The sequence below is a fragment of the Mobula birostris genome, chromosome 10 (genome assembly GCF_030028105.1).
Source record: "Mobula birostris isolate sMobBir1 chromosome 10, sMobBir1.hap1, whole genome shotgun sequence".
NCBI lineage: Eukaryota > Metazoa > Chordata > Chondrichthyes > Myliobatiformes > Myliobatidae > Mobula > Mobula birostris.
In genome coordinates this window covers 133,106,594-133,121,863 of record NC_092379.1, presented here as the reverse complement: position 1 = coordinate 133,121,863, position 15,270 = coordinate 133,106,594, and the positions used below count along the sequence as shown (strand labels likewise).

General features: G+C 41.5%; 1 protein-coding gene across 1 annotated transcript in view; it reads right to left on the bottom strand.

Annotated features, from left to right (window-relative positions):
* Positions 1-15,270, bottom strand: part of npas2 (neuronal PAS domain protein 2) — a 97,197-nt gene that overhangs the window by 61,943 nt on the left and 19,984 nt on the right. Inside the window, exons 7-9 of the mRNA XM_072269775.1 lie at positions 13,013-13,133; positions 3,662-3,775; positions 994-1,112 (exon numbers count right to left, since the gene is read on the bottom strand). Of these exons, the coding sequence (XP_072125876.1) occupies positions 994-1,112; positions 3,662-3,775; positions 13,013-13,133 (354 nt within the window). The remainder of the gene's footprint in view (positions 1-993; positions 1,113-3,661; positions 3,776-13,012; positions 13,134-15,270) is intronic.

Genomic DNA, 15,270 nt, shown 5'->3' with positions numbered 1-15,270 from the left:
TAGTAACTTATAGTTTATTTTATGTATTGCACTGTACTGCTGCCATAAAACAACAAATTTCATGGCATGCCAGTGATGGTAAATCTGATTCCGATTCACGTTTATTTCCAACTTAATCACTAGCTTTGGACCTAATGGAAAGCCATTCAGCTTTCCATCTCTGACCACTTCTCCCTTGGCTCATTTCACAGGCTCACCATCAATATTCGTTTGATGGAGCCTTTACAAAAGGATGAGTAAATGCACAATAATGAAGCTTTTTAAAGTGCTGGTTCTTCATTAATTGGAAAATGGTGACCATTTCTATAAGCCACACTTAGAAAAGATACAAAGCTTTGTTGAAGGTGCAGAATAAATTTACTAAATTATTCCCTGGATAGGCTGTGGACACTTCCTTGTTCTTGGAATGCAGAAGGTTGCAAGGAGATATGGTAAAGGTATTTAAAAGTATGAAGGTAGACACAGAACAGACGTAGAGAAAATATTCTCATCAGCAGAGGTAAGAAATAGGTTACGTAGTGGTAGTGCTTGGCAAAGAATGATGTGAGAAAAATAACTTAACACAGTGAGTGTTTAGAATCTGAAATGAACTAGTAATGGAGGTAAATTAAGTTACAGAATTGAGCTGGGTTTATGTCTAGAAAGAAAGATTTTGTCACTTTGTAGAGATCTGTTTTCACTTTGATACAAAAGATTCTTTTTTTCTGTTGATCTGTGCCAAAAATACAGCCAAATTAAATCCACTGTGATTCAATGTTGTACAACAATAAAACATGAAAACTTCCATTTTGGGGGGCGGGGGGAAGAGACGGTGAATACTTTTAATAGGCACTGTAATTAGTCAGTCTGGATTGTAGAGGGAACATAATGCGTAGCACTTTAAAGGAACATCAGTGAGAGAGGTTAAATTAAAGAACCATCAGGGCTTTTGTTTGATTCAAGATCCAGAGATCTGAAGAATATCGAAGAAAGCAGTGCTTGCATTGTCCTTACCTTTAAAAACTGTGGGATAACAAGACGTACTGTAGCCACAAGGCAGACTTGTTCCTTTCCTGTGGATCTAAATGACCTTGAAATGGCCGATTCAAAACCATTGCAGGATGATGCAGGCACTGCAACGACAATAATGTCTTTTCAGAAGGTGAATAACTGTTTTGCTTCAAAAACTGCAGACAGACTAACAGAAAATGTAAAAGCTAAATATTAAAATTGGACATAATCTTCCAATACAGTGTTTGATAAAACTCTGCTTGCTTGCAACGAGTTTATACATCAATACTTTTGGTCAAAGACCCATGAGGCGAACATTAAACAATTCTTGACCTCCTTTTAATCTTGATTTCTTTGAAATTATTCTGTTGGAGCATTTGGGGATTGCTGGTAAGGTTAACTTTTATTATTCATTTCTAATTGCCTCTGAGTGTATTGGCTGGACTGGGTAATGAGCTGGATGACAGATAGCCAAGTTCCGTCCCATGATCCCCCCTATCCACCCAACAATCACGCATCTAACAATCTCTTTGACACCCTATCATCAGGCAGGAGGTACCGTAGCATTAGGACAAGGACTGATAGGATAACAGCTTCTTCCCCTAGGCTGAGACTCCCTGCCATCACCCAACTCTGATCACGCACGAAGCCCCAGTCACATTACATCATTTACTTTTAACTTTGTGTCAGAAATGCACCTTATTATTTGTTACTCTTACTTTATGTGTTGTGTATGAGTTATGTTTGCTGTCTTATGCAGCTTGGTCAGGAGGAACATTCTTTGGCTTGGTGGCATTCATGTGTACGGTTGAATGACAATAAATAAACTTAAAGCAACACACACAAAATGCTGGTGAATGCAGCAGGCCAGGCAGCACCTATAGGAAGAGGTACAGTCCACGTTTCGGGCTGAGACCCTTCGTCAGGACTAACTGAAAGAAGAGATAGTAAGAGATTTGAAAGTGGGAGGGGGAGGGGGAGATCCGAAATGTCCTCCTCCCCCTTATTACCCCATCCCTCATTTATTTATTTATTTATTTCCCCTTTTTCCTCTCTTTTTTCTCTCTCTGTCCCTCTCACAATAACTCCTTGCCTGCTCTCCATCTTCCTCTGGTGTTCCCCTCCCCCTTTCTTTCTCCCTAGGCCTCTCATCCCATGATCCTCTCCCTTCTCCAGCCTTGTATCCCTTTTGCCATTCAACTTTCCAGCTCTTAGCTTCATCCCTCCCCCTTCTGTCTTCTCCTGTCATTTCAGATCTCCCCCTCCCTCTCCCACTTTCAAATCTCTTACTAGCTCTTCTTTCAGTTAGTCCTGACGAAGGGTCTCGGCCCGAAACGTCGACTGTACTTCTTCCTATAGGTGCTGCCTGGCCTACTGCGTTCCACCAGCATTTCGTGTGTGTTGCTTGAATTTCCAGCATCTGTAGATTTCCTCGTGTTTGCGTTTTTAAACAAACGAAGTTTGTGGACAATACAAAGATAGGTGGAGGGGCAGGTGGTGTTGAGGAAGCAGGAGGTCTGCAGAAATATTTGGACAGATTAAGAGAATGGGCAAAGTGTAGATGCTGCCTGGCCTGCGGATTTCCTCCAGCATTTTGCACGTGTTGCTTTGGATTTCCAGCATCTGCGGATTTTCTTGTAAGTATATAGTCACGTACTTTGGTAGAAGGAACAAATGCATAAACTGTTCTCTAAGTGGGGAGCAAATTCAGAAATTGAAGTTGCAAAGGAACATGGAAGTCTGAGTGCAAGATTTGCTAAAGCTTAATTTTCAGGCTGAGATGCTGGTAATGAAGGCAAATGCAATGTTAACATCCGTCTTGAAAAGACTAGAATATAAAAGCAAGGATGCAATGCTGAGGCTTTATAAAGCATTTAACAGAATACATTTGGAGTATTGTGAGTTTTGGGCTCCTTATCTAAGAAAGGAAAGGATTGAGGGGAAGTTCACTAGAATGATTCAGGGAATGAAAGGGTTAACATATGATGGCTCTGGTCTGTACTCACTGGGATTTAGAAGAACGAGGAGGAATCAGATTGAATCCTTTCGAATATCGAAAGGCCAAGATAGAGTGGATGGGGAGAGAATGTTTCTATTAGTCTAGGAACAGAGTGAATAGCCTCAGAACAGAGGAATATCCATTTAGAACAGAGATGAGGAAAATTTTCTTTAGCCAGAGGGTGGTGAATATGTGGAATTCATTGTCACTGATGGTTGTGGAGGCCAGGTCACTGGGTATATTTAAGCCGAGGTTCATAGTTTCTTGATTAATAAAAGCATCAAAGATTATGGGAAGGAGGCAGAAGAGTGGGGTTGAGAGGGATAATAAATAAGTCACGATGGAATGGCGGAGCAGACTCAATGGGCCAAAAGTCCTAGTTCTGCTCCTATGGTAAAAATGACCGTTTTCCTTCCCTGAAGTACATCAGTTAACTTTATTGACTTCTACAACAGCTGGGTAGTTTAGTGCTCATTTTTACTGAGGCTCGTTTTGTGATTCCAGCTTACTTATTTACTTGAATTTAAATCCCTCTGTTGCCCTGGTGGGATTCGAACTTGTGTCCTTGGATCAATGATTCAAATCAGCAGCTGCCTTCAGAAAAGCTTAACTGCTATGTCAGCACAACATACCCAGGAACAGAATGTACAAAGCATCGTCACGTGAACTCACCCAGATTGTAAAATTTAAAATTCCCCACAAATTTTACATATTCATAGATGGGGGTGTCTTTTGGATCCAAGGACCCTCTTGATAAATGACAGCAGAATTCAATGTGACTTTGATCTAGAAAATAAAAAGGACAACAGCTGTTATCAATGGAGCTACATTATCAGAACACACTCAGACATATTTACAACTTAAAACGTGAATCAGTTGCATCTTGTTTTCAAAATATAGCAAATCTGTCCATAATAAATAATATAATTCAGAATTTAACATATTCTCCAACTTAAGCTTTTATGCATATATTTTAGGTCATTCACTAACTTCTGTCTCGAAGTAAATGTATGGTTTGGTTGTGGGAAAGTTCTGTAGGAATTAATTTTCACAGTGTGCTGGACACCTTCTTTGCCTTCTTGTTCTGACTGAATCGAATTTGGATGAGATGAATCATTTATTGGTGCCCTTGTTTCATATTGATGGTTGGCAGTAGTCGAGACATCTTCCTGCCCAGTCTCTGGATTTGTTACCTTCTGTCCGACCTGCTGAACGTAGATGTGAACAAGGACTTAAGATGGCTTGAACCCCTTAGGAACCAGTATGGCCAAAGGAGCAATGGGAGGTCTGTGATCAAGAGTTCTGAGAACATTAAAGCAATCAACCCATCAATGAGTTTTAACATTTGCCCTGCATGTTGGAGTTGAGCAACCAGCAGTAAGTCATCAGTACATTCTGTGTTCAGCCAGTGGTTTACTGACATTATCATTAACACAGAAAGACCACGTTAACATGCTGAGGACCACATCAAAGTGGTGTTATTGGAACAAAGAGTTTCGGCATTGATAATCTCTGCTGCAAACTATGCATCATTGCATGTGACAACATCTTGCTCCTTCACATAAAGGGAATTATTGAGATGTGAAAGGAGACCGGACATTACGTGCGCTAACTAAGTATGCTGTCTGTGCGAAAACCTGGAATTAAGTTTCACTGCACACTGTGAAAAGGCAGAATTAAATTATAGATTCAATATTCCCCCTGAGAACAACTTCATTTCCAGCACAATGTGTCTATTTCTTGGTTTCAAACATGCATGAAAATAAAGTGTAAGAGTGAAAGAAAGAAGCTTTTTCAAATTCTGAATGTCTATAAGTGCATAAATCTTTTAGACAACTAAAGCAGACAATGCTGGAGCAGTCATGTAAATAATATAGCTACATCATCAGGTTAGACAGTGATTGGGTAAACTGTGATGGCTGCCTCACATACACCCCGGGTCTTTCCATCGTTTACAAGAGACGGATGAGGATTGTAACGAGGAGGTACAGGAGTGAGATAAATCAGCTGGTTGAGTGGGGTCATAACAACAGCCTTGCATTCGATGTCAGTAAGACCAAGGAATTGATTGTGGACTTCAGGAAGGGGAAGTCGGAAGAACACATACTACGTTTCATTCGAGGGGTCAGCAGTGGAAAGGGTGAGCAGTCAGAAGATCTCTGAAGATTTATCCCAGGTACAACACATTGATGCAATTACTGTATGTAGAAGGCACATCGGTGGCTAAGCTTGAGGAGATATTGTATGCCAGCAAACGGGACTCTACCGATGAAAGGCTAAGAGCATTCTAACTGGTTAGATCTTTGCCTGGTATGACCCCCATCACCCAGGACATGTTCTCTTCTTATTACTACCATCAGACAAGTGGTGCAGATATCTAAAGATGCACATTCAATGTTTTAGGAACAGTTTCTTTCCCTTCGCCATCAGATTTCTGAACAGACAATGAACCAACCCATGAACACGAATTCACTATATTTGCTCTTTTTTTGCACTACTTATTTAATTTATTTTTATATATATTTTTTATAATAAAGTATTGCTCTGCACTGCTGCTGCAAAACAATGAATTTCATGACCTATGTTGGAGATATTAAACCATATTCTGATTTGTAATACTTCCCACTGACCTGCATCAGTGGAGTACCAGCAACTCTCAAGAAGTTGGTTGATACGTTACCCTGACTGCTCTTTCACAGTCACCAGTGTATTGTCGTTGTGGAGTGCACCAGTTACAAAAAGGACTAAAAGTTATTGAGCAAATTTGAACAGCATCTCCCAAGCCCTCTACTACCAGGACAGATATGTGCCTGGGAAAATCATCATCTACAGGTCCTCCACCAACTATACCATAGCAACTCAGAACATATCTTGATTCTTCACCGACACTTGAGCCTAAATCCTGGAATGCCCCATAGAGAAGGTGGGAAGTGCTTTTGAACAGAGGGGCCTAGGAGCACAAGGACATAGTTCTCTGAAGGTGCTGAGGGAATTATTTGGCAGGCTGGCTTTCTGCAGTCAGGGGCATTGAATACGGGAGTTGAGACATTATGGACAAGGTGTTGGTGAGGCCAGACTTGGATTATTATGCATAGTTTTGTCTACCCTGTTATGTGATTCATGTATTTAAAGTGGAAAGAGTACAAAGTTTTGAGAATATTGCCTGCAGTTGAATTACAAGGAGAGTTTGAACAGGCTTGGTCTTTAGTTCTTGGAGTATAGGAGACTGAGGGTTGACCTTATAGATGTGTATAAGATCACGAGGGGCATAGATAAGGTGAATGTGCGCAATCTTTTTTCCCCCAGGAATAAGGAATCAAAACCTACAGAGAACAGGATTAAGGTGAGAAGGGAAAAGTTTAAAATGGATTTGAGGGGCAACTTCTTCAAGTAGAAGGTGGTGCATTTATGGAATGAGCTGCCATGGAAGGTGGTTGAGTCAGGAGAACTAGCAATATTTAAAAGGCACTTGGGCAGGTACGTGGACTGGAAAAGTTTTGAGGGATATGGGCCAATAGTCAGCAAATAAGACTCATTTAGTTGGGCATTTGGTTGGCATCGAAGAGTTGGGCTGAAGGGTGTGGTTCCACATGCTATATGCCTTTAACACTCTGGAGACTGTGGACATTCAAGGTAACTCATCATCACTATCTTGAGGGCAGTTAAGGATGAACAATAAATCTTTAAAAATATGAAAGGAATAATGAACCCATTTACAGACCTCAGTAGAACAACAGAGACTCTGTGTTTGCATGAGAGTTCCACATGAAATTGGCCTACAAGGATAGGTTGAGTGACCTATGGCTTTTCTCTTTGGAGCAAAAGAGGGTGAGAGGTGACCTGATAGATGTGTACAAGATGATAAGGGACATTATCAAGTGGACAGCCAGAGGCTTCTTTTTCCCCAGGGTGGAAATGGTCAATACCCAGGGGCATATTTTTAAGGTGTTTGGAGGAAAGTATAGAGTTTAGGTAGGTGGGACTATTCAGAAGACCAGGTTGGCATGGTCTAGATGAACTTTGTCTATGCTGTAATGCTCTATAATTCTCTGACTAACGTTTTGTATTAAGGTTACAGAGTCATGGAGCATTACAGCATAGATACATAACCGCAATACAACTTCCCAACCCCTATACTCAGTGCCCTGACTGATGAAGGCCGACATGCCAAGTAACTTCCTCATCACCTTATCTACCTGCAACACTGCTTTCAATGAACTGTGTACTTGAAACCCTTACTTGTACTTATGTTGGGATGCTGTTTATTGACTCCAACTCAGTGTTTAACACCATCATTCCCACAGTTCTGATCAAAAAGCTCCAAAACCTCGGCCTTTGTACCTTCCTCAGCAACCACATCCTCAACTTCATCACCGGAAGACCACAGAATGTGTGGATTGGAAATAACATCTCCACCTCACTGACAATCAACGCTGGCACACCTCAGGAATGTGTGCTCAACCCACTGCTCTACTCTCTCTACACCAATGACCATGTGGCTAGGCCATCTATAAATTTGCTGACACCACAGCTATTGTTGGCAAAATATCAGCTAGTTGAGTGGTGTCACAGCAACAACATTGCAATCAGCATCAGTAAGACTTCAAAAAGGATAAGATGAGAGAACATACACCAGTTCTCTATTGAGGGATCAGAAGTGGAAAGAGTGAGCAATTTCAAGTGCCTGGGTGTCAACATCTCTGAAGATCTATCCTGGACCCAACATAAGGGTGCAGTTACAAAGAAGGCACAGTAATGGGTATATTTCATGACAAGTTTGAGAAGATTTAGTACACCATCAAAGACAGTCACAGATTTCTACAAATGCACCATGGAAAACATTCTAACTGGCTGCATCACCATCTGGTATGTAGTGGTGGGTCTACTGCACAGGATCAAAATAAGCTGCAGAAAGTTGTGAATTCCATGATGTCAGCTCTATCATGGGCACTACCCTCCACAGAATCCAGGACATCTTTAAGGAGCGATGCCTCAAAAATGGCACCTATTATGAAGGACCCCCATCACACTGTACATGCCCTCTTCTCACTGTTACTGTCAGGAAGAAGTTACTGGACCCTAAAAGCACACACTCTAGCAATTCAGGAACAGCTTTGCCAACTGATTTCTGAATGGACCCAGAATGCATGAACTCTCGCTCACTGCATTTTTGCACTACTTATTCAATTTAACTATTATACATACTGCAATTCAGTTTTATTATTATGTATTGCAATGTACTGCTGCTGCAAAAAAACAACAAACTTCACAACATATGCCAGTGATATTAAACCTGATTATGATTCTACTCCTGTGTCAGAGACCAAGTCAGGGAGAAAGTGGATGGGTCTCTTAGATACAATGGGTTGAATTGTCTAACTGTAAGCCTCTCTGACTACCCAAGGAAATGCCACAATCTGCTTGCTTTGCAGTTACACTCTCTATGCTGTGGTTTATTTTATTTAATGACTCATCTTTCTAGTTTTGTTTTTCATTCTTGTTGTTTTCTTCTACCTCTAAAACAGTTGCAGATCCTTCATCTGTTTGATTTGGCCTGGTGCGAAACTCTCAACTGTTATACATGTGAAAATAGGGCACAGAAATGTGTGATTCACCCATCAAAACATCACCAGGTTCTCAATTAAAAACACGCACAAACCTACTTAATTGACATCAGCCATAGAGTCAAGTTACAGTGTGTGGGAAAAGCCCTTCACCTCAATTTTTGTGAATGCCCACCAAGATATCTTCCTGAGTTACTTCCCTTTACTTACATTTGACCCATATCTCTCTAAAGTCTACAGACTCTGGGCCCTAGACCTTTCCTATCTATAAACCTACTTAAATATCTTTTAAGTGTTATAAATTAGAATATAGAACAGTACAGCACAGAACAGGCCCTTTAGCCCACAATTAGTAATCAAATGGCCAACAACACTAATTCCCTCTGCCCATACAATATGCATGTCCCTCCATTTTTCTCACATTCCTGTGCCTATCCATGTGTCTCTTAAAAGTCCCTGATGCTCCTGCCTCTACCACCATCTCAGCAGGCACACTTCAGGCATCCACCACTTGTTGTGTAAAAAATATTGCCCCTCACGATCCTTTGAACTTACCCCCTTTCACGTTAAATGCATGCCCTCTGTTGTTAGACATTTCAACCCTGGGGAAAAAATACTCTGTCTTCTCCATCTATGCCTCTCAAAGAAAACCTACAGCACAATACAGGCCCTTCAGCCCACAAAGCTGCACCAAACATGTCCTTACCTTAGAAATTACCTCGGGTTACCTACAGCCCTCTTTTTCTGAGTTCCATGTCATAATCTTATAAACCTCTTTCAGATCTCCCCACAGCCACCACCGCTCCAGAGAAAACAAGCCTAGCTTGTCCAACCTCTCATTAAAGCACATGGCCTCTAATCCAGGCAGTATCCTGGTAAACTTCTTCTGTACCCTCACCAAAGGCTCAACACTCTTTCAATAATGGGATGACTAGAATTGTACCTGCCTCTACCACTTCCTCTGGTGACTCATTTCATGCCCATAATCCTCTGTGTGAAAATTTTGTCTCTCAGTCCTCTCTCACATCAAACCGAAGGTCACCTCTCCTTCACTCCATGGAAAGCAGTCTCAGTCTATCCTCATAACTCAAACTCTCCAGTTCCTGCAACGTCCTTTTCCTCTCCAGATTAATCACAGCCTCTCTACATTACAGCAGTCAGAACTGCACACAATATTGCAGGTACAGTCTCACCAACTTCTTCTATAACTGTAACATGATGTCCCAACTCGATGACCAGTCAATGAAGACCTTTTTTAACACTTTATCTTTTTGTATCACTACTTTCAGGGAGCAATGTACTCTTAAATCTCTTTTACATTCTCCAGGGCCCTGTTGCTCACTGTATAACTTCTTCCCCCATCTTTCCTAGTCTTGATTTAGGGTCTCGGCCTGAAACATTGGCTCTATATTCCTCACCATAGAAGTTGCCTGACCTGCTGAGTTCCTCTAGCATGTTGTGTATGTTACTCTGGATTTCCAGCACCTGCAAAATTTCTTGTGTTTGCAGTATGTGTTAGTCCTGCCCTCATTTAACTTCCCAGTGTTCCTCATTTCACTCTTGTCTGAGCTAAATTTCATTTGCAATTTCTCTGAATACTTTCCAATTTGATTTAGGTCCTGTTGTAACTTCAGAGTTAACATCTATAACCATAAAAGAATTATTTGGAGAGGATTAAACAGTAGAGATTTTTGGGACGAGACCTTTTATCAGCAATGCTGAAAAAGTCCTGATGAATGGTCTCAGCCTGAAACTGTTTAGTCCTCTCTATAGATGCTGCCTGACCTGCTGAGTTCCTCCAGCATTCTGTGTGTGTTTCTCTGGATTTCCAGCATCTGCAGAATCCATTGTGCTTACAATTTCCTTGTTGCAGTCCTACTTTTTAACTTTTGGAATAAATTTACAGCTAATTTCTATATACTTTCCACTCAGTTTGCGTTTGGCTTTGTGTGTGGGAACCTGTGTCTCATGAACTTTTTGAAGAGGTGACCAAGAGTATTGACAAGGGCAGGGAGGTAGGCATTGCCTACATGGACTTCAACATGATAGATTGATCAAGGAAGTAGGATCATATGAGATGCAGGGTGAGTTGGCTAGTTGGATACAAAGTTGACCCGGAGGAAGAACTATCAGATTTCTGAATGGACAGTGAACCAACCCATGAAAGCTACCTCATTATTTTTACTCTTCTGCACTTACTTTTTAATTTAATTAAAAAAAAATATTATTGTAGTTTATAGTACTTTTTTTAAATATATTGCACCATACTGCTGCCACAAAACAATAAATTTCATGATATACGTATCTTAGTGATATTGGATCTGATTCTGTCCTGTTACTCTCTCCCACTACTCCCACTGGTGTCACCTAAACAGCTGATCATTTCCAGCATTTTTCAGCTTTGCTACATTCTTACAGTAAGCACCAGTAGATCAGCCCAGTGCACATCACCTGCTCCTCATCTGGTTCACTCTTGCATCTCCAGGTTAGGAGGTGCCTCCAGTTTCGAGAGCTATCACAAGACCCAGGCTGACAACCCAGTGCAACTCCAGTGGAGTATTGTCCCTCAGCTGTGTCTGTAAACAGACAAACATCTTCTCTAGGAGATGCTTTCTTCTCATTGTTGGCGAATTCTCCCAAAGCGGCTGGCTACTTATTTCTCATCCAATATCACTAAAACAGTTGATCAAATGACTGCCTATTAGAGCAGAAGACATAAGGCCATTCACCCGATCAAATTTGCTCTGTCATTCCATTATGGCTGATTTATTATCCCTCTCAGCCCCATTCTCCTGCCTTCTCCCCTTAGCTTTTGACACGCTGACTAATCAAGAACCTCCTCTCTAAACATACCAAATTACTTGGCTCCACAGCCAACTCCGGTGAAAGGAATTACTTCTCGTCTCCGTTCTAAAGGGACATCCTGCTATTTGGAGGCTGCATCCTCTAGTCCTGGACATCCTCACTATAGGAACATCCTCTTCATCAAACACTCCTTGTACATTAACCCTTTCATTCCTAGGATCATTCTCATGAACCTCTTATGGACTCACTAATACCAGCACATCCTTTCTTAGATAAGGGGCCCAAAGCTGCTCACACTATGGGATCTCACTGAGAATATTAGGTGCAGGTGTAGATCAAGTGTCCCCTCAGGTATACGATGTCAAACACAAAAGTCAAGCTTATTGTCACGTGCACAAGTACATGCATGCACACACGACCATTCTATAAGTGCTGTCTGATCCCGGTCTCAGTCTGGTTTCCTGTCTTTTCATCATGACCAGCTGGAGACAGAGGTTGAAGATTCAAGGACCGTGCATGTTTGCTGATGGGTGGGTGGGAGGGAGGGAGGGAGGAAGGAATGGAGCTTATTTTGCTTTTGTTGCTTTGTTGAACAAATTTCATGACATATGTTAGTGGTATTAAACAGCAATAAGTAAATCTAAATAAATAAATAAATAAATCTAAAATAATTCTGAATCTGAATCTGATATAAATCTGTCTTTATACATTTCTCCTAATTCTAGATTCCCCACAAGAGAACCATCATCTCAACATCTACCTTGTAAAGTAACAAACAGTCAGCTGGAGGAACTTAGTAGGTTGAACAGTTATGGGAATATATGTACTTCACCCTGTAAAATATATTTATATGTTTCATTAAAATTTCCCTCACTCTTTTAAATTCTAGTGAACCACACCTTTGTCAATTCCACCTGTCATCTTCTGACCTCATCACCACTCTTCTTCCTCCTTCACCTGCCTGTCACTCCCCTCATCTGGACCCAGCTATTACTTGCAACACACAAAAAAGTTGCTGGTGAACGCAGCAGGCCAGGCAGCATCTCTAGGAAGAGGTACAGTCGACGTTTCAGGCCGAGACCCTTCGTCAGGACTAACTTTTTTGTGTGTTGCTTGAAATTCCAGCATCTGCAGATTTCCTCGTGGTTGCGTGTCCACCTATTACTTGCCAGCTCTTGCTTCACCTCTTTTTGTACTACCTACCTCTCCTTTCTTTCTAGTCCAATTAAAGGGTCTCAATCCAAAATGTCAATGGTCTATTTCCATCCATAAATGTTGCCTGCCCTGCCAGGTTCCTCAAGCGCATTGTGTATTGAACCAGATGCTTGCCACTTTTTCTCCAACAGAGGTACCCTGCCCTATGAGGTACTGTATTCCTTCCTCCAGACCTGTACTCCAGAGACTGATCACTCCCATGCATGGACTCTAAGCTCTGGAATGTCCTCTCCACCTCTTTTTCATGTTTTTAGATGCTCCTTCAAGCATGTCTTTGACCAAGCACATTGTCACCTGTCCTGGGAACATCTTCTCTTCAACAGAGCCTGTATGAACACCTTGGGATGTTATCCTATTTTAAAGAAATGCTGTAAATGCAAGTTTATTTTGTTAAATTCATCTGCTGAAATAAGAAATCAGATACAAGATAGGTACATACTGTTGGAGTAGTCATGAGAGACCTGGTCAGTCACCAGCATCTGGTTTGATAGCAGCTTGAATACTTCTGCATGCTCCTGTTCTGGGAGGAAGTTCAATATATTTTGGTCCACTAGATCTGACTGGTACAAAAGAAAATGTTAGTTTTTAATGGAAAACCTTCTCTATTTCTTCATACAGAACCATTCAATTCCTTGTCTTAGGTTGACTTGAAAATAGCCGTAATAGCCAACATTATAGTATATCACAACCTCTCTGGATTTTGGGTGGCACTGGAGTGTAATGCTTTATGGTGCCAGTGACCAGGGTTCAATTCTCTGCACTGTCTGCAAGGAGCTTGTATGTTCTCCCTGTGACCATGTGGGTTTCCTCCGGGTGTTCCACATGTGATTTGTTGTAGGTTTACAGTGTCATTCCACGTGCTCAGAGTTGGATTCTAGTTTTACAACCAAGCAGCTTGGTTATAAAACTCAATTATATTTATGGCCAATTTGGAACCTGAGCTGGAGGACGTATTGATATCTGACCTAAATCCCATCATGTATAACCAACAACACCAGGCTTGAGGTAGAGATCTTTGCACCATGTAAAGTCCTGACCACAGAAAGGTTTGAATAGGTCAGATGAGTCAATTGCTAAATTATCACAGCAATGATTAATTATCTCAGAAAGAGAAGGCTGGTTGGCATGTGGTTAAGAATGGAACCGAAAATTAGAGGTTAGACACAGATGAAGCAGTCAATTGTGCAGTGACACAAGAAATTCTGTAGATGCTGGAAATCTTTAGCAGCACACACAAAATGCAGGAAGAACTCAGCAGGTCAGGCAGCAGCTATGGAGGGAATAAGTAGTCGATGTTTTGTGTTGCTCCTGGAGGAACCTGCTAACTTGTACTCCTCCCCAACCCTACCATCTTATTCTAGCTTCTGCTCCACCCAGGACGTCAACTGCTTATTCCCCTCCATAGACGCAATCTGACCTGCTGAGTTCCTCCTGCATTTTGTGTGGGTTGCTCAATTGTGCAATGCATTGCAGCCAGTGAGGACTTCTAGTGCAGGCAAGTGACAGCCTAATTTCCAATTCAAGAGCTGGGTGCAGCGATTGAATGAACAGTCAGTTTCCAACCCATCAGAGAAAGCTAGCAGAAAATGTTAGTTTACTGAATGAGGCCAAAGCAATGTCAAAAACGTAACCTTCCTGTGGGTTAGAAGGGAGAAAAGCACTACCCATAGCACCAGTATCCCAGCTCTACCCTTGTTCCTCACTTTCTGCATTTTGCTATCTTTCACTAATGGAGTGTGCATTAGTTGAATCAGTGAGAGGAACCTTAGATTGAAATTTTAGGGAATCCTAGGCAGCACGGTATGAAAGAGATTTTCTATTTGATTATGCTATCATATTTCCTTAATTAGGCTTGGACAAGAAGTGGCTGATGGTGTTCAAGCTGGAAGAGTGTGAAATGATTCCTTCTGGAAGGTCACACTTGAAGGCAGAATACGGGGTTACTGGCAGGATTCTTAGAAGTATGGAGGAGCAGAAGGGTCTTGGGGTCCATGTCCACTGATACCTCAAAGTTGCTGTGCAAGTTGTTGATAGGGTGGCTAAGAAGTGTATAATGTGCTGGCCTTCGTTAGTCGGGGAATTGAGATCAGGAACTATGGAGGTAATGTTGCAGATTTATAAAACCCTCATTAAACCACATTTGTTTTTTCGTGTTCCGTTCTGGTCCCCTCATTATGGAAAGATTTGGAAGATCTTGGAAGTGTGCAGAAGAGATTCACCAGAATACTGCATGGATTACAGAGCACACCTTATGAGGAGAGGTTGAGCATGCTCAGGCTTCTCTCTTTGGATTGAAAGAAGATGAAAGGAGAACTGATAGAGGTTTAGAAGACCAGAAGACATTGAAGCAGAATTAGGCCATTCGGTCCATTTGGTTTCCTGCACTATTTGATCATAGCTGATCCATTTCTCTCTCAACCCCATTCTCTTGCTTTCTCCCTGTAACCTTTCTCACCCTTACTTATCAAGAATCTAGCAAACTCCGCTTTAAATATACTCAATGATTTGGCCTTCATAGATGCCTGTGGCAACAAATTCCATAGATTCACCACCCTCTGACTAAAGAAACTCCTCATTTCCATTCTAAATGGACGTCCCTCTATTTTGAGTTTGTGTCCTCTGGTCTTAGACTCCCCCACTATAGGAAACATCCTCCCCATGTCTACATCCACACTATATAGGCCTTTCAACATTTGA